The sequence below is a fragment of the Mastigoproctus giganteus genome, chromosome 2 (assembly GCF_048544385.1).
Source record: "Mastigoproctus giganteus isolate SK-2022 chromosome 2, ASM4854438v1, whole genome shotgun sequence".
NCBI classification, from domain to species: Eukaryota; Metazoa; Arthropoda; class Arachnida; order Uropygi; family Thelyphonidae; genus Mastigoproctus; species Mastigoproctus giganteus.
The window spans coordinates 19,997,022-20,017,197 of record NC_143576.1 but is presented as its reverse complement, the minus strand read 5'-3'; the positions used below and the strand labels follow the sequence as shown (position 1 = coordinate 20,017,197).

Here is a 20,176-nt window from a genome sequence, read left to right as displayed (position 1 = left end):
CATGTAATCATTAAACTGAAGTTTATTCTTTCTCTAATAATGCATTTACATGCAACTTCAAGCATGCCTGGTGCATTTATTTGCTTAGCATTCTTTATCTTAATACTAACTTTCTTGTGACTTCTTGAAAACAATATTTTATTTAATATGCTAACAGCCTTGAGATCTGCTTGTCGTTGTGTAGTTTTATTCATTTGAGCTCTGTGAGACAGCAGTTACTTCTCACTGCACGTTGTATCATATAGACATTTTAGGTGGCCTTAAGAGCCCACATATGATTTTACACTGAAGTTATGTGAAACTTCAGTGTAAAATCAGTGTTCAGTAAAGCAGCCTAATAGATAATTAGGCTGCCTTTATTGAACACTCCTTTTTATGTTTTCTTTATTATATTATAAGCTAATAGGAGTGCTGTGGCTCAAGAGAGAACTGGGGGGGGGACGGTTGTCCTCTGATTCACAGCCTTTTGAAATGTACTGCTTTTTTGATGTTTGTGGAGCATTTAGGAATGGGACATGATATTGCTAAGGGACATGATATTGAAAGTCTTTGTGTTTGCACAATGTAAAGATTGTGAGGAAATCAGGTGCCAACTCAGCATTGTTATGGGCCTATATGAAAGATTGAAGGACGGGGGGGGGGGGGGGGGGTGAACTCGAAGGATTTAAATTGAGGGACCCATCAAGCTCTTAGCTGCCCACATCAATGCCAGAGCTTGCACATGAACATCATGCAACACAGCGGCAACCGCCAAGGCAGAATGTGCTGGTATCACAGGAACTAGTAGTTTTCAGGGAAATAGGAAACATATTATGCAAAAAGGATAGGTGGAACAGGATCAGGGTATGTCTGCTAGGAGCAAAGGTTGATGACATTGTAGAGCAGATATCATCTTTCAAGGGCACAAAAGGTGATATTGTTGTACACGTTGGCCCTAATGATATTAAGAGTAGGAGACCAGTAGAATTACTTAACAAGTACAGGTCAATGTTGAAAAAAAGCCGTGAGTTAGGGTTGAATTTCAAAGTATCTGCAGTTCTGCCCAGACACGATAGGAGGGAGTATATGATGAGAGCCTTGTCAATCAGTTCAGCCCAAAAGAGAATGTGCAAGGCTCATGGGGTAGAATTTTTCTGCGTGGTCTGTGCTTGTTAACAGACGAAACTGTTTTTGCAGGGATGGGATACACTTGAATAGAAAGGGACACTGGTATTTTCTGATGCTATTGGCACAGTGATAGGTGAAAATGAGTCAGAAAACTGCTGGCTTCAGCAGTTTTCCGATACACAGACTAATAGTTTAACTAGAGCCACAGGCAGAGATGAAAGTGATTTTTTCATTGCTACTATTGGTACATGCAGCAAGCTGGAAAGCAAGGTGTCTGGGATTTCAGGTCCTGCTGTGGGTCATCATGAAACAAAGGAATACATGGGCTGTGTTAGGGTAACTAAGAGTAAGAGCATGTGCATGCATGCATGCATACCTGCACGTACACTAATGCTAGAAGCGTTGTAAATACACGCAGACAAGTGATGCTGAATTTGAATATTGGGAGGTTTTTTTTTTTTTTTGTGAACCCCAAACACGAGAGGTATTAGAACCTATAGTACTTAGTACTGTGCTTGGGTTGGAGGTTGAGAAGACGAAAGAAGATATTTGTTGACATTGCACTTGAACTTCTGTAGATTGTAATTTTCAGGAAATACGTATGAAGGAAGATTGTTCCAGAAAATGGCAGTTGAATGAATAAATGAGGAAGATGAAAAGTTGGTTCTGTGAGTTTGAAGTTGGACAGTAAATGGATGTTGGCTGGTGGCGGCACGTGTTCGGACTGTTTTGAAAGAGAGAGCGGGAATTATAGAAGCCAATTCAGAAGAACAGTGCCCATGGAAGTATCTGTAGAAGAGGCATGCAGCAGAAACAGTACATCTATGAGAAAGCGAGCGGAGAGACTCTGTTAGAGATGAATCATTAATTAACCTAACTGTTCTCTATTGAATGGAATCAAGAAGCCTGAGAGAGGTTTTGGGGGCACCACCCCAGTTGTGGGAACAATATTCCATGGCAGGGCAGATTTGCAATTTATACAGAGTGAGCAGCTGTTTGGAAGAAAAGTAACGCCAAGAGCGAAAGAGAAAACCAAGTCTTTTAGTTGTAGAGGAAGCAATATTTGTAATGTGCTTGTGCCAAGAGAGATTAGAAGTCAGGGTAATCCCAAAAAGAGATATATCATTTTGCCCTGAAATCGGAGTGTCACTAAATATGAGCATAGGAGCAGAAGAATCTTTTTGCGAGATACAAGACAAGATTGAGTTTTAGAAGGGTTGAAATCGACTAAGTTATCTTTGCCCCACTGGAGAATTACCTGAAGATCGGCATTTAAGGAATTGGTAGCAGATTTTCGAGAAGTTGAAGCTGATTGAGCAGGACAAGGTTTCTCAAAATGGAAAGTGGAATGCAATGTGCTATCATCGGCAAAACTATGGATAGGATTTCCAGTCAATGGAAGGTCATTGATATACAGAAGGAAAAGAGTGGGGGAAAGAACTGAACCTTGGGGGACACCGGCATTAGTGGAGAAGTTAGAAGACAGAGAGCCATCTGCCATCACCTTCAGTGAGCGATCAGAGAGAAAACTGAATAACCAATTACTAAAAACAATTGGCAAACCATAAGATGGAAGCTTGTTTAGAAGACCTTTATGCCAAACACGATCAAAAGCCTTTGAGATGTCAAGAGCAACTACTTGTGTTTCACCAAACCTTTCCATTGAATTAGTCCATAAATGGGTAACATAAGCAAGAATATCACCAGTGGATCGACACTGACGGAATCTATATTGGTGATTGTTGAGGCCACTTTATGTCAAGGAGCTGGGTGTATTTTAGAATTAAATCAGCTCACACACCAACCATAAGAATAAGTATTTACTGTAACTAAAATATTTACATATTAAAATAAAATAACTATTTACAAAAACTGCTATTATATTAAATTAAATTATATACATGTAAAAACATTAAAACTGTGATAAAATCCTTAAGATAAAATACACTAAAATAAACCAGATTAAAAGCGATAAAAACAATAAAAGTCTCTGGAGCTTTCGGAAGCATCGGTTTCCTTCCTCAGCAGTAACAAAACTTCTTGCAGCACGTCCATATATAACAGGCTCACGGTGCCTATACACGTGGTGCAGTCGGCGCATGGTCTGAACTGGAAGTGGAAATAGCTCGGGAACGTGTTAAGCAGAACAATTCATCCGTACTTAGGATGATAGTTTCAAACAGAGGATGCATACACATACCTCTGTCCCTATTCATAATATTGTGGTCGGATGAACAGATTCGTAGGCTCTCGAGCCATTTACGGTTCCAGAACCCATGCGCTCGATCCACGATAACAGCATCCTCTGGGGAAATTTGATGCTGCTTCTCCCAAAAAATGTTCGGCCACAGCAGACTTATTGTAATCAGCGGTTTTTATAGCATTTGCATGCTCCCCCAGATGATCCTTGAGCCGTCGTTTTGTCTCGCCCACATAACATTCCCCACAATCCGGGCATTTTATCCTGTATACTACTCCACTACTCAGGCCCTTTGCTATTGGGTCTTTTACCTGAGACAACACTGTGTGCAACCTCCGCCCGGGAAGCTGTACACAGCGTGTTTTATAACCCCGCAGAACTCTAGCGAGATGCTCAGTAACGCCCGGATCGTGAGGAATGTATGCGGTAGCCACAGGAACAAACGGTTCCTGACGGTTAGACTCTATTCCTCTACTAAATCTGTCTATGATCCTCTGGGGGTATCCGCATTTTCTAAGGTCTGCTGTGACTCATCTAATTTCACATTCTTTGCCCTCAGGGGTGGTGCAGTGTGACCCTGCTCTATCTAGTAGAGCTTTCACTACACTATTCTTATGCTGCCTAGCTTGTGCTGAACTATAATGGGTGTACTGGCCTCTGCACATAGGTTTTTTAAACACAGAAGTTTTGAGCCTAGGGCCTACCCTAGAGACCAGTACATCCAAGAAAGGAAGGGTACCTCCTGTTTCCACCTCTGAGGTAAATTGTATAAATTGGGAGAAGCTATTAAGCCAATGGAGTGCATCATCCTCTCTCCCCTTCTGGACCACGGTAAAGGTATCATCAACATACCTTTTCCATTTCTTTATGGGAAACTGACATCCACTAAAAACCCTGTCCTCTAATTCCTCCATGGCCAGATTGGCCACGATGGCGCTAATAGGAGATCCCATGGCTGTACCGTGAACCTGTTTGTACATAACACCTTGGTACACCATAGTGGTGCTGGCCAGACAAAGTTCCACACCCGAACAAATATCCTCTACATTTAAAAGCGATCTATTACTCAAAGAGACATCATTACTCAAAGATTTTCTAACACAATATATTCCATGTTTAATTGGAATGCATGTGAATAGTGACACCACATCAAAAGAAATCATGCTCTCGTTTTCATTTATAATCAAATCTTTCACAAAATTCACAAATTCTTTACTGTCTTTTATGACATAGTTGGACTGGCCCACTATAGGCGAAATCAATTTAGCCAAATACCCTGACAAAGCATATGTGGGGCTTCCTATAAATGATACAATAGGTCTGAGTGGGACTTCTGTCTTATGAGTTTTTGGAAGTCCATAAAACCTCGGGAGTTGACATCCAGTAGCATGTAAGGACCAAAAGGTCTCCCTGGAAATCTTCTCTGCCTTTAACCAATCCTGTTTTATATGGACGTGCTGCAGGAAGTTTTGTTACTGCTGAGGAAGGAAGCCGATGCTTCCGAAAGTTCCAGAGACTTTTATTGTTTTTATCGCTTTTAATCCGGTTTATTTTAGTGTATTTTATCTTAAGGATTTTATCACAGTTTTAATGTTTTTACATGTATATAATTTAATTTAATATAATAGCAGTTTTTGTAAATAGTTATTTTATTTTAATATGTAAATATTTTAGTTACAGTAAATACTTATTCTTATGGTTGGTGTGTGAGCTGATTTAATTCTAAAATATGAATTTTCCCAACCTCAGAGGCCTTTTTCAGGAGCTGGGTGTATTCTTACTATGTGCAAGCCATATACAAAAATATCATTACTTCATACAGCATGTCCCCCTCCCCCACTTTTTCTTACTATTGAATACACCATGAATTGTCAAACTAATAGAGTAACCTTATCTGTGAAAAGATGTAAACCTCCCAAACACTTCCTACTTCATTTCCACTTGCAGTCTGCCAAACCCCATGTACTTTATCTGACAGAATTTCAGTTATCCGTTGATTCAACTATTGCTCATCTCATTTGCCCAAATTATTCGCTGTATGATTCCTTTCGCCTCAAAGGTGGTACTTGTGTATATGTCAGTTCCGATATTCCCTGTCAGAAACTTTGTAATTTTGAATCTTCTCTTTTCAATCTTCTCTGGCTTAAAATCTCTCTCTCTCTCTCTCTCTCTCTCTCTCTCTCTCTCTCTCTCTCTCTCTCTCATTATGTCAAATTCATCTGTTGTCTCTACCATTCTCCCAACTCCACTAATCACTTGGAGTTCTTCGACTTCCTCTCTTTGCAACTTGACTTTCTCCAGTCCAACTTTCCTAACAGTGAGGTAATTTTCCTTGGTGATTTTAATGTTCACAACTCCAGCTGGATTCCGTTTTCTAGTCACACCGACCCAGCTGGTTGAGATGCTGAGGCTTTTGCAATTACTAATGACCTTGCACAGATTGTTCATTTACCTACAAGAATACCGGACAACCCTAACCATACAGCCAACATGCTTGATATTTTTCTCACAAACAACCCTTCTAAGTACACCGTCGAAGTGAATGGTCCTTTAGGCACCTCAGATCACAACTTGGTGATTGTCTCTTCTCCAATGGAGCCTTTATGTCATGGCTATTCGTGTTGTTTGGCCTTACAAGAATGCAAAATGGGATGACCTGCAAGATTCTTTTCCTTGGTCAGATTACTGTTTCAAAACTTCTGATGTCAGTGTTTGCTTAAACCATGTCAGTGAAATTATTCTTGTAGGAATGGAATCCTAAACCTTGGTTTTCCAATAAATGTGCCAAGGCTCTTCAAGAGAAGAATGTTGCATATCGTAATTGGCTTGTTTTCAGTTCTTCAGTTTCATTTTCTGCCTACACCAAAGCTCGCAACAATTGTAAAGCAGTTATTAATCAGTCCAAACTAGATTTTGAACAGGCTAAGAGTAGAAAACTTGCTTTTTGTCCTAATGGTTGCCGAGCATTCTGTCAGAACCAGATGATTCTGTTTTCACTTCGGCCACGATAAAGCTGACCTACTAGCATCCCATTTTTCTTCCATCTCATGTATCAATAATCACCTCCCACCATTTCCAACACACTCCATTTAATGCCTCCTGTGGTTTTCCCCTCATGAGGATGTCAGAAGGATTTTGATGAATCTTGATGTTAAGAAAGCTCTAGGTCATGATGGTATTTCTCCACTTGTTTTCAAAACCTGTGCTCCTGAACTTACTCTTGTTTTTTGCCACCTTTTTTCACTTTCTTATTCCAAAGGTGTTTTTCCTTCTGCTTGGAAATTTGTTCATATCCAGCCAGTTTCTAAAAAGAGTGACAAATCACTCCCATCCAATTATTGTCCCATTGCAATTACTTCTACCCTTTCTAAAGTAATGGAAAAATCAATCAACCACCAACTCTTAAACTACCTAGAAACCTTCCGTTTTTTTGTTTTTTGCCGACTGTTTAACAATTGCCAGTATGGATTCTGCCAGTGCCGATCCACTGGTGATATTCTGGCTTATGTTACCCATTTATGGACAAATTCAGTGGAAAATATGAAACACAAGCAGTTGCCCTTGACATCTCAAAAGCTTTCAATTGTGTTTGGCATAAAGGTCTTCTAAACAAACTTCCTTCTTATGGTTTGCCAACTGTTTTTTGTAATTGGCTATCCAGTTTTTTCTCTGATCGTTCACTGAGGGTGATGGTAGATGGCTCTCTACCTTCTAACTTCTCCACTAATGCTAGTGTTCCCCAAGGTTCAGTTCTTTTCCTCACTCTTTTCCTCTTGTATATTGCATTCCACTTTCCAGTTTGGGAAACCTTGTCCTGCTCAATCAGCTTCAACTTCTCGAATCATCATCATCATCATCATCATCAGCCATTTTCAATCCACTGCAGGATGAAAGCCTCTCCAGCAACTTTCCAGTTACTTCTGTTTTGAGCACTGGCCATCCATTTACTACCCAAAAACTTATGAATTTCATCTATCCATCTCTGCCTTTGTCTTCCAGGTTTTCTTCTAGCTCCTCTTCGGTACCATTCTGTTATTTTCTTAGTCCATCTGTCATCATGTCTTTGAGCTATGTGTCCTGCCAAAGACCATTTTAGGTCTTTAGTTTTGATAAGAATGTCCTTTACTTGAGTTTGCTGCCTAATCCATGTGTTTCTCTTCTTATCTAACAGTCTGATTTCCAGTATAATTCGTTCCATTCTTCGCTGTGTAGTTCTCAGCTTCTCTTCCATTCTTTTGGTGAGTGCTCAAGTTTCACTTCCATAAGTCATGGTGGGGAGTATACATTGATTCATTATTTTACGTTTCAGACAAACTGGGATGTTGCTCTTCAGTATGTGACTATATTTCCTGAATGCTATCCATCCAAAATTTATCTTCTCTTGACTTCCAGCCATTTATCATTATTACAGCTAATAACTTGTCCCAGATAAGTATATGACTCCACATTTTCAATTACTGCTCCTTCAATCATTATATCCTTTTTTGTGGCATACTTGTTCATCATTACTTTTGTTTTAGCCATATTCATCTTTAGTCCAAAATCCTTACTAACTGTGCATAACTGATTAAGATTTTCCTCTAATTCTTTGGGATCGTGGCTTATGACCACAATGTCATCTGCAAATCGTAAATGGTTTAGGTACTCTCCATTGACTCCTTTCTGCGACCAGTCTAATCTTCTGAAAGCTTCCTCAAGGGCAGCAGTAAACAGCTTCGGAGATATTGTGTCTCCTTGTCGAACTCCTCTCTCGATTTTAAATTTGCTACTGTCTTTGTCTAGTCTAATATAGGGGGGTAGCACTCTCATATATTTTCTTCAAAATCATAATATATGGGATATCTATGCCTTGTCTTTCCAGTGCCCGAAACATTGCCGTATGGAGTCAAATGCCTTTTCATAATCCACAAATGCCAGGCATAATGGTGTTTTATATTCATTTTCTTTCTCCATTAGCTGTGATATTACGTGAAGGTGATCCATAGTTGAGAATCCTGTCCTAAAGCCAGCTTGCTCTTTCGGTTGATTCTCATCAAGTATTCTTTCTAATCTGTTAGTAATGATCCTTGTGAACAACTTGTAGGGATAACAAGCTAATTGGTCTATAATTTACAATTTCTGATTTGTCTCCTTTCTTATGCAGCAAAACTATGATTGCATTATTCCACTGCTTAGACGTCACACCTTTTCTAATGCACTTTGTGAAGAGCCTTGCCATTTTTTGTGTTATATCTCTTCCTCCCAATTTTAACAACTCTACAGTAACTTCATCTTCCCCCGGGGCTTTCCGATTCTTCGTTTTCTTCAATGCATGTTCTACCTCATCAGGAAGAATATCGGGTATGTCGCTACCAATTCCTTAAATGCCAATCTCCAGGTAATTCTCCCGTGGGGCAAAGAAAACTTAGTTGATATCAGTCCTTCTAAAACTCAGTCTTGTCTTATATCTCGCAAAAAGGAGTCTTCTCCTCCTATGCTTATCTTTGGTGACACTCCGATTACTAGGCAAGTTGATATATCTCTTTTGGGGATTACCCTGACTTCTAATCTCTCTTGACACAAGCACATTACAAATATTGCTTCCTCTGCATCTAAAAAACTTGGTTTTCTCTTTTGCTCTCGGCATTACCTTTCTTCCAAACAGCTGTTCACTCTGTACAAATCCCCAATCCGTCCTACCATGGAATATTGTTCCCACATCTGGGGCGGTGCCCCCAAAGTCTCTCTCAGGCTTCTAGATTCCATTCAGAAGAGGGCAGTTAAATTAATTAATGATCTCTAAGAGAGTCTCTCCACTCTCTGTCTCATAGATGTTCTATTTCTGCTGCATGCCTTTTCTACAGATACTTCCATGGGCACTGTTCTTCTGAATTGGCTTCTATAATTCCCACTGTCTCTCTCTTTCAAAACATTCCGAACACGTGCTGCCAACATCCATTTACTGTCCAACTTCAAACTTACAGAACCAACTTTTCATCTTCCTCGTTTATTCATTCAACTGCCGTTTTCTGGAACAAACTTCCTTCATATGTCTTTCCTGAAAATTACAGTCTACAGAAGTTCAAGTCTAATGTCAACAAATATCTTCTCAACCTCCAACCCAAACACGGTACTAAGTACTATAGGTTCTAATATCTTTCGTGTTTGGGGTTTTCATAAAAAAAAAAAAAAGTTGGAAAAGTTGAAATCTTGTTTTGAAGAAGCTAATATACAATATCAAAATATACTTAGACATGTTGCTACACATTGGCTTTCTTTGCATTCAGCAATCGAAAAACTTTTAAAGGGACTTCCAGCTTTCAAAATTTCCTTTGTCACTCGGAGAAAACTGTCCAACCGCTTTGCTGAAATATTTTTGAGAAATTGAAAAAACTGAATGTTATCTAGCCTTCTTTCACAATGTTTTGAAAGTGTTTCATAAAGCTGTAATGTTACTAGAAAAGGAAGACTTCTAAGTTCTAATATATTTGAGACACTTTCTAATTTAAAGACCAAACTGATACAAAGGATTGCCAACAAATTTATTGGTTTTATAGCTTCAAATATTTTAAAACCATTCCAATATCCAAGCAAACTTCTATTAAAAGTCATTTAATAATGTGATACAAAAATATTTTGAAGTATATTGAAGAATGTTTCGATTTTTCTGAAGATTTGCATTTTGTCTAATATGCAGATTTTTTTCACTAAAAAAGATGTTTAGTTTTGACGAACTTCGTGAAGCATTGACTAAGTTATCTCTTGATTGTGTGATAGCCATTGACGAACTTTACGAAGAATACTGTCAAGTAAAAGAGGTCTTGAATATTATGATTTCAGAAAAAGAAAACTCTGAAAACCAAACAAAATGATCGTATAAAAAATGGCACAAGCTTTTTTAGCCAGAACAAGGGTTTAAAAAACTTTCTCAAAGTATTCCAATTTGTAGCTTCAATTCCAGCTTCAAATGCTTCAGCAGAGCGTATGTTTTCACCACGTGTTGATTGCTGGAACAAGAACAAACTTCCATCTGATGTGTGGGGTTTGATGGCTTAAGTAGATTCAAGGAAGAACTGGACAAACTTTTGGTGTGAATGAATAATGCCTGGAGCGATAACAGAAATAAATTAGTTATAGAAAATGTAAAGGCAGAACTACAAGTTAAGATAAATTATCCATTTACTTATGAAGAATTCCACCGATATGTCCTGAAGAATAAAGATATGTTTAAATGTGCGAAGTCACAAAAAAAATATATAATTTCAAGCTTCGAAATATTTCACATACTTATTTTTATAGTCCTTCTTCCAGTCACATAGTTCCCCGAGGAGCTGTTGTGGCCTCCAATTGTCTTGATCATGTGCTATACGAACAATATCGAGTTTTATAGTTGCTATTTGATTAAAGAAGTGATTACTTCTATGTTCCTTTGATGATTGTTCTTTGATTTTATTTTAAGAATTTTATCTGTCTAAAATAATAATAATCATTCTTCTAAAACTAAATATAAATAATTTAATATAAATAATTATTTATATTAAAAAATAATAGAAGGCTATGTTCTGTTGATTGTTTGATGTTGACCTGATAATGAATAAACATTTTATTTACCTACCTGTTTTAAAAATTAATGTCAAGATATACCTATATATGTATAATAATCAAGAAGGAACATGTACATACGTTAATGTTACAAGGTATTTTGTAATCTGATGTACCAATGAAAAAATCCCGTTTTTTTTTTTTTTTTTTTTTGGTTTGGTTGTGTCCCGATTTTTTAAGGTCGATATCCCGAAATTGGCTGATCAAGAGTCGGTCACTCTAGTGATGAGTGCAACGTTGAGTCAGTTTGGTGTTATATAAGCACTGAGGAAACAAAATTGAGAGTTGGAGTGTGTTATAGGCCTAATGACTGTGATGAGTATACCAAACAGTTATACAAGGAAATGTAGTGGGGCAGCAAATCAGAATGTCTCTTAATGGGCAGTTTTTTTTTAGCTTTCCAAATGTTGACTAAAACTTGTGGGTTGGTCACTCACTCATTAGCAAGACTTCTGTGGATTTCTTGGATGACTGTTTTCTATGGCAACATGTAAGAGGGAACAGTACTCTTGATCTCGTTATAGCAGTGATTCTTCATGCAATAAAAATCTGCAAGTAAAAGAACCACTGGGTGGCAGCGATCACAGTGTAATGTGGAATTTAATTAAAGACATAACTGTAAAGGGAAAATCTTTTCCATTTGTAAGGATCACTACAGACGTCTCAGATGGATTTAGCGAACGGGTGATTGCTGGAACAAACTTGCATCTGATGTGTGGAGTTTGATAGCTTAAGTAGATTCGAGGAAGAACTGGACAGACTTTTGGAGTGACTGGATAGATGAAATGGGAAGTTTTTTTTTTTTTTTTTTTGACTGATGCTGTATAAGCTTGCTTTCTTATATCATATGCCATTGCTAATAATAACCTTGAATTAGTGACATTTTCAGAACAAGAAGGAAAATGACTGCTTGGAGCAAATGACCTGGCTGCTTGGATTAAGGTGCATGCAAATGCTCCAGTTGCACATTACCTGAGCAAGGAAGAAATCACAGCTTCTGTGAACAGTGGGAAGACAAATGACAAACAGAAGACCAGTGACATAGGGAGCGACTCAGAAGATAATGTGGATGACTTGTGTAAGGAAAGAGCACCAGAAATTAATAAAGTGTTTGAAAACATTAATGAGGTGATGGTGTGGTTAGAATGTCAGAGTGATTATGAACATCTTTGTTTATTGCATCTGACCACTATTAAGAATTATGTACTGAAAAAATGCTGTCATCAGTTCCTGCAAACTAAATTACATGACTATTTCAGGATGGATATGTAAAATGTAAGTCCATAACAGATTGTGTATTAGTAGAATGTTAAGGGAATGATATAACCTGCAGTCCCAGGTGGTAGATGACTTTCATCAACCGGTGAAATACCACCACTTTGCTTATTGGAGGCTTGAAGTGGTGAAACCCATGTTTAGTCTTTAGAGCAAAGTTTCCGGCATCCCCCTCCCCCCATACTTATCCTTCAACCCATGCACGGTACTATGTACTATAGGTTTTGATACCTTTCGTGTTTGGGGTTTTCATAAAAAAAAAAAAAAAAAAGTACTTAGTCTTTTAGTCTGTATACTCATAAAACATTAGTAAATAAAATATTTATTTACTAAGTAAAGTGTATTTACGTTAAAGGAAACTGGGAAAAAATGGTAAAATTGTTTTGGCTATAATGCACTTCCCTTATAATGTGGTTATTAAAGTTTCCTGACACTCATTATGTCAAGGTTGCACTGTATTTTAAAGATGCTTTTACCAAGGGAAATACACCGAAATCTTTTGACAGGCTACCTATTTCAAAGTTACCACCATCAAGGCATTCTTAGAACAAATTACGACATTTTACAACACCTGCATATGTAAGCAAGCATTCTCACTTACGAGCTATTGAGAAAATAAATATTGTTTCCAGTTTAGTAATGAGCACTTGCATCCTATGTTATACATTTCATCATTAGTTTCAAAGCAGAGATCCATAATCTAATTGGGGATAGTCGACATCAGAAATCCCATTAGATTGATTTTAAAATTCATGATATTACCCACATTTTTAATATAAAATTGGTTAACTTATTTTATAGAGATTATCAGTAAATAAAAAGAATGAAATAATGATGAAAAGCCTAAATTGGTAATTACAGGTAAGCTAAATAAGTTCAAAGTAAAGCAGTAGTGTAGTTTGGAACATCCATACTTATAAAAGTTTTTTGTATAATAATTTTTTTTAAAGGAAATGGTCTTAACTTAAAATTTATTTTTATTCATTTAAAACTTGCATGAAATATTCCAATAAATAAAAATAATGAAACATATGCCATTTGTTTTAAAGGTATTCTCTTAGTTATAAAAATAGCCCATTTTTAGAATTATCAAATGAACATATAATGATCAGATATCATATAAAACTTTTTTAACAAAAATTACTGCTCACCCAAGTCTTGCACTTATAAGGAATGACAATCAAGTTCCTGGACTGTTGCAATAAAGAGAACGCAAAGTGAAGGAGCTCAAAAATGTTTTTTTTTTATTCAAAATAATCACCACCTGATTCTAAAAGTTTCTGAAAAGCGTCAGTAAAGGTGTCCAAAGAGATTGTTTGGTTCAGCTTTTATAATTTTCTTTATGTCCTCAACATCCTGAAATCTCTCCTTTGAGGGCAGTTTTCACCTTGGGAGAGTATGATGGATGGGTGACCTGTAAATTGCCATGTTTCATCAGAAGTGTCTTCACAACAAGTGTACAATGGGTGAGGGCATTTTCATGCAACAAGAACAGCTGCCTTTCTCTTGAAATTGTAGCCTCATCTGGGAAATGTGCTTCAGTAGTCTTTGAGGCCCTTGTGCATAGAACACAGAATTGACTCTTTCCCCTTCAGGGGAAAGAGTCAAAATTCCTTTTGAATTATGCCATTTGTCAAAAACGTGATCAGCATCATCATCTTTATCCTGGACTTCTGTAAATGAAACTTTTTTGAGCATTGGTGATGATTTTGAAGTTCACTACTTGCTGTGACACATTGTCTCTGGGTCGTACTGAAACATTCAACACTCATCTCCAGTGACACTGCAGGTGCCTCCATAGCCAGGCGGGCAGGAGCAGCAGTGCGTAGCACACGCTTCTTGATTAGACAGGGGTTCAAGCCCATCACCACCAAATACGGAGGATGCGGAAAGGTCAGGGAATGACCACTGCATATCCCCGGAGCAATATGGCCTTAGTTGCTAATGCTCCTAAAAACCAAATAACAAACATATAATCGGTGACAGTGCAGTCCAAAAAATTAGGATTGACGTGACAAGTCTGGGTGAAGTCATTGCATAATGACACTTTCGTTGCTTCTGCTTATTAATGAGGCTATGCTGCACAAATTTTGCACAGACCTGCCTTTTTCCTAAATCTTCATGTAGAATTTGAAGAATCACCTCCTTATTCATGTCCAACTCATCAGCCATCATTCCAAGGGTCAGACAACAATCTCTTGCCATAACTTCCTGAACTTTTGCAACTCTGGCCTTATTTCAAGAGGTTGATGGATGCTAACTTCTCGGATCATCATGAACATCCTTACATCCATCTTTGAACCGCTTATGCCATTCAAACACACTAATATAACTTAATATTCCATCTCCATAAACAATTTTTAACATTTCATTTGTTTTTGTTGCAGATTTTCCCAGTTTAAAGTAAAATTTGATATTTGTTTGTTGCTCCATTGCAAAACTATGACATGGAATGTTAATGCTGCTAATGAAACTGGTTGTTACTTTCAACCTGTCAGCCTACTGGACAGTCTCTGTGCCATCATCTGTTGGAGGAAGTTTGAACTACAGCATACCATGTTCATTTCTTTTCAAAGTCAGCAAACATGACTGCAATGGCTGTGGCAATGGTCTGAGAATATTATTGCCACACCTTGTATATCGTAATTGATACTTATTTTTATTTTTTTCCTGCTTATTTTCTGTTTTTATTTTTATTTATTTTTATTTTTTTGCTTACTTTTCATGTTTTCTTGGACAAAAAAAAAAAAAAAAAAAAAAAAAAAGGCTGTTTAAGTATGGGTAATGCATCTCCATCATTTCTACTACCCAGGTAGTATGCACGCATTGTTTTAAATCCAAAAAAAAATCTGCACAAATGGTATTTTCCCTCAAATCAAACCCAATGCAACTAAACATGGAAATCCACAGAACCCCCATCACCCCAGTCACCAAGCACAAAAATCTCGGCGTTATATTCGACCCTAAACTCAGTTTCAAACACCATGTTGCAGACATTCACAACAAGGTCTGCAGAGCAAGATGGCTTGCCAAACAACACCTCCTTCATGTCACAGAGCTTGAGTACACACTCCAATACATATACCAGTTTCTGCAGCCAGCCATCACCTACGGGTCAGAAATCTGGGCGTCGGCAACGAAAACCACGCTAAAAACCATTGCATCTGATGAGTACTGGCTTCTTCGGTGGATCCTCTTCAAGCATAAACTGCCACCACTCATACATACTTCAGATATCACCCAACTTCTAAATTACAGAAAAGTCTCCAAACGGATATTTGCCCTCCGCTTGCTTGTGTCAATTAAAATGATAATGGGTGAAGTCAATACGCCAAATTTTTGGCAGATGTGCAATTGGAGAATCCCCCCAAAACCCTTAAGAGTCCTCCCCTCTCTGCAGTCTGTGGCGTGGAGGCTCAGAATAGGGGATAGATTCCTGCCCATGGAGATGCTCCACAACAAGGAGATGGATGTGGACTATAAAAGGTTCATAGAGGACAAATCTTCGTCTTCAGCCGAGTGACTGCCATCCTCTTTTCATCGCTTTTCATGTGTCTTCATTCACATGTTAATATTAATTTTATATGTAAAATATGTAATTATACGTTTTATGTCCTAATATATGTTTTAAGTAATTTTTCCTGTATAAGTTATTTAATGTTAAACCCCTAGCATTGTCGCTGTTGTGGGTATTATTGCATCAGGTAACCAATCATGTAACCAATCACTGCCTGCAATAAAGATATTTAATATTTAATTATATCTCATATTATGAATGCCTTCACTGTTGCCTAGGTATTGCACTACTTCGAATAAGTAACGCTTCTCTGGTAGAGACAACTACTGTTAATACCGAGGCAACTCATTGTGAAGGTATTCACAATATGAGATACAATAAAACAATGCATGCATACTACCTGGGTAGTAGAAATGATGGAGATGCATTACTCATGCTTAAACAGCCTTTTTCATACTCTTTGACATTTCATCAAGAAATATATTTAGATTAAACCATGCACACCATCAAGCATCTCTCATATTGTGGAGTTATACTTCATAACCGGGTTGTCACTATTGCAACAGGGTACCTGCCCATCCACCGATGATGTAGCCAACCAGCTTCAAAACGGTGCTGTCTGGGTGGCGGTGCTCATCTGAGAATAAGTAACAGTAGCCTTCTCTACAGAGAAGCGTTACTTATTCAAAGTAGTGTAATACCTAGGCAACGAGTTGCCTAGGTATTACACTACTTTGAATTTTTGACAGATGTGCAATTGGAGATGTGCAAATTATATCTCATATTCACAATATGAGATATAATAAAACGATGCATGCATACTACCCGGGTAGTAGAAATGATGGAGATGCATTACCCATGCTTAAACAGCCTTTTTCGTATTCTTTGACATTTCGTCAAGAAATATATTTAGATTATATTATTTATTATGAAAAAATTTGAATTCATGTAAGTTAATTTTAAATAATAAATTGACAATAAAAAAAATTGATTTTATTACTTTTATGTTTCCTATTAGTGTTCTGCAGCAGGTACTAGTTTATTTGTTATTATCTTTTAAAGCTTGTTTTCATTTTTTTTCTTTGAAAACTGTTATAGTTATCAACGTTCTGTGACCAAATGAAATAATTTCATAACTTATATCATGTGACATTTATGCCAATATAATAAGTGTTCCTATGCAATTTTTATTTATTTTATTTTTTTAAATTGCCGGTCATTTGGCATGCCGATGCTAAAAGGTCGCCAGTACTGCAACTTATCACTGCTAGATTTTGATGTTGTTACTTCAAGTTGTTTGTGGTGTAGTTTACGTGCTTGGCAAAGTAAAGAATTTTCTTCATAATTGTGTAGTTCAGAATTAAGCAATGATTCTTATTGTAAAGAATAGTGTGTTCCACAATTAATTTCAAAAACCACAAACAGTATGAATTCATCTTCAGTTGCAACAAATAAGCCTATTATTTGTTTCTGTAAAACATATTCTGTAAAAATAACATTTTTTTAACCTGTTAACCTGTTACTGGCCATGACAGGTGTTCTCAACATGACTTTTTAACATTCTTGGTGCATATGATGAGTATACTCATCACACAGCTTTTCTTATTCTTTCCAGTGGAACATTTCAAAATATTTTATGGTGAAATGTCTCTGTTGCATTGCCAGAGGAAAAGTAATGAAATAAGAAATATTTAAAGCAACTAACTGATGTTGTTTCAACTGGTCCCGATCAACTTTTCGTTTACTTTTCTTTTTCAACTGGTCCCAATCAAATTTTTGTTTACTTTTCTTTTGGTATTAACTGATATATTAATTTATAACTGAAATATAATGATTTAATATTTTTGCCCTTATTTTCTCTGACAGCAACAATATATTTGTATCCATCAGTGTGTTCTGTGTGTACTTAATGGAACTGAAGACATATTAGATCCACGACTAATTAACTTTGATAATCAAGGTTATGAAGGTTAGTATTTCTTAAAATATATCAGTTTATTTTTACATAAAAATTAAAATTGCACTTATCAAAATAGTCTGTAAAAAAAAAAAAAAAAAAAGCATTGTTTATATTCCAATATATATCAAAATTCTACGATGCTGATTTCAAGGATAACACACATTTTGTTCCATAACATCAAGGTTTTTCTCTAATCGAAAAATGAAATTTCATTTTATTCTACTTGATACATTTCTAAGTATTAGTAGTAGTAGTGGCAGATGATGCAGAAAACCAAGCTTATAGAGAGCATCAGTCAAAAAAAAACCCAACGACTTCCCATATTACCTGTCCATCCCATGAAATGTGTTTGTTCTGACAATCAACTACCACAGGCTGAAGGTAAAATTTGTGAACTTCTGTCTTGCAACCATCCTTCCTCAATTTGAATTTATGCTCCCTCATGTATGTAATCTGAGCAAGAGGAAGAATGCTATCAGCATTCAGCTCTCAATCCATTCAAAACATTCAACACCTCAGGCAGATTGCCTCACAAGTGCTTTGTCCCAGTCTCAGTTATTTGCAGAACCGAAGCCTTTTTGATAAGAGCACCCTTTTGTTTGCCTCACTAATCTCATTCTTCTTTCCACCATTCCAACAGATCAACATTTTTCCTAAAATGAGGCTTCCAGATTGTATACAATGCTCAAGATTTAGCCTAACCATGCCCTTATACAAAAGAATAATCATCTCCTTGTCCCCACTGGCAAAATTCCTGTATATCTTAGACAAATATAGTATATCATGACCAAAGCATTCAGGTACGGAGTATCCACGTGATACACAAAAAATTTTCAGCTCCAAGAAACAGATAAGTTTTTGAAGAATTTTTGCCATTTTATTGACCTAATTGTCATATTAAATTATGCTCTGCAAGTAGATTTATAGCCTTAGTCATGCTTGTTATGTTATTTTTTAATTTAGCTAGAGATTTTGTAGGTTACTATTTAATATACGTAGAACCTTTGCATCATTGGAGTCTTGCCGCCAGTGTAGTAGAGTGTAAGTGGGGAAATTCATATTTTTTACTTATGGTAAATAGGTAAGTCTAAAGTTCAAATCACTTAGGTTGGTGTTAGTTGGATAATTTTATTTGTTATCTATTATAATTAACTTATATATCAATATTACATATCATATCAAATCAAAGCCTCATACATATAATGAAAACTTTGTAGCATAGTAGTATTATTGCTGCATAACTGGTGTATCGATAAGAAAATTTGAGTTTTAAATATATATACAATAAATAACTTAAACTTCATAGCATAACCAGTCCACAGTGTTATTACTGCATTAGATATATTTGTAGTGTGGTATTTTTTATTATATTAAATTTAAATTTAAATAGTATGGTATTATTATTGAACTCTTCGATAAGAACATTCAGATTTTAAATACAGGCATTTCCCGACATACATAATACCCGACTTCCATAAATTCGACTCTACGTAAGTTTTTGCGGCTAATGCAAACTTAAAAAAATCGTGGAAACGTATTTTACATCCTGTAGGAATAAATGGAGGTACAGTAATACCCCGAAGTTACGCGATAGGTGGGTCCGACGAAAATCGCTTAAGTCGAATTCGCGTAAGTCGGGGTACAACTTTGCATATAAATACATATAAATTTTGCTTAATTGGGACCAAGGACTAACAAAAACACTAGTTTGGAAGAAAAATATTAATAAAATTGCAGTTCTTTATACATATTAATACAAAATATGTATTAAAAAAACAAATGACTTACGTAAAAAAGTTATTTCGATATCGATGGCTTCATAAAATCTAACAAATTCGTCTGACGACACAGCGCCTTCTTTTTTTTTCAAGCAGAATTTCTTCGTAGCAAGCTAATAATTTTTTTATTCCTTGCTTTGTAGCTATAACGCGTTCTTTGTTGGAGTCTATGTTTTCTAAAATTTTTGAGCCCTTTTCAATTTTCACCCTGTCAAGTTTGCAATTGTCGTGTGCTTTTCGCCGTTGCTTCATTTAGGCCTGTAGCACGTGCAATATCACATGGTCTTTCATTTCACCAATTTCATATTTTTTCTCTATCGACAGAGGCGGACTGGCCATAAGCCTTACCGGGGAAACCCCGGTGGGCCGGTGTGATTTTGGCCATAAACCATAGTATGAGGCCACTATAAATTTTCCCGGGTAAGAATTTTTGACCCAGTCCGCCTCTGTTTATCGATAATTGCTTTTCTTTTTCTCTCTGAATCTGCAGTGTCTTCACCAGGACGCTTCCTTTTCACACCTTTTAATTAAGTATTTTACTCATTTTTAGGGAATAAAGCACAATTACAAAACGAGGAGGCACGCTTGATACGCATAAACAAAGCTGCGTGCATGTAGCAACTGAATAAACAACACCATAAAGGCAGAGATACACTATTAACACCTCACATTTCTGGGGGTTACTACCATAAAACAATAAAAATCCAGTTGTGTTTCTGCTAGTGAAATCTGTTATAAACTGGTAGTAAACTCGATCT

At 36.8% G+C, this 20,176-nt stretch overlaps 1 protein-coding gene across 1 annotated transcript in view; it reads left to right on the top strand.

The window, feature by feature from the left end:
* The window catches only part of LOC150089197 (tyrosine-protein phosphatase 10D-like), a 315,903-nt gene that overhangs the window by 289,214 nt on the left and 6,513 nt on the right, over positions 1–20,176 (top strand). Inside the window, exon 25 of the mRNA XM_090389780.1 lies at positions 17,547–17,649. Coding sequence (XP_090245906.1) covers positions 17,547–17,649 — 103 coding nt within the window. The remainder of the gene's footprint in view (positions 1–17,546; positions 17,650–20,176) is intronic.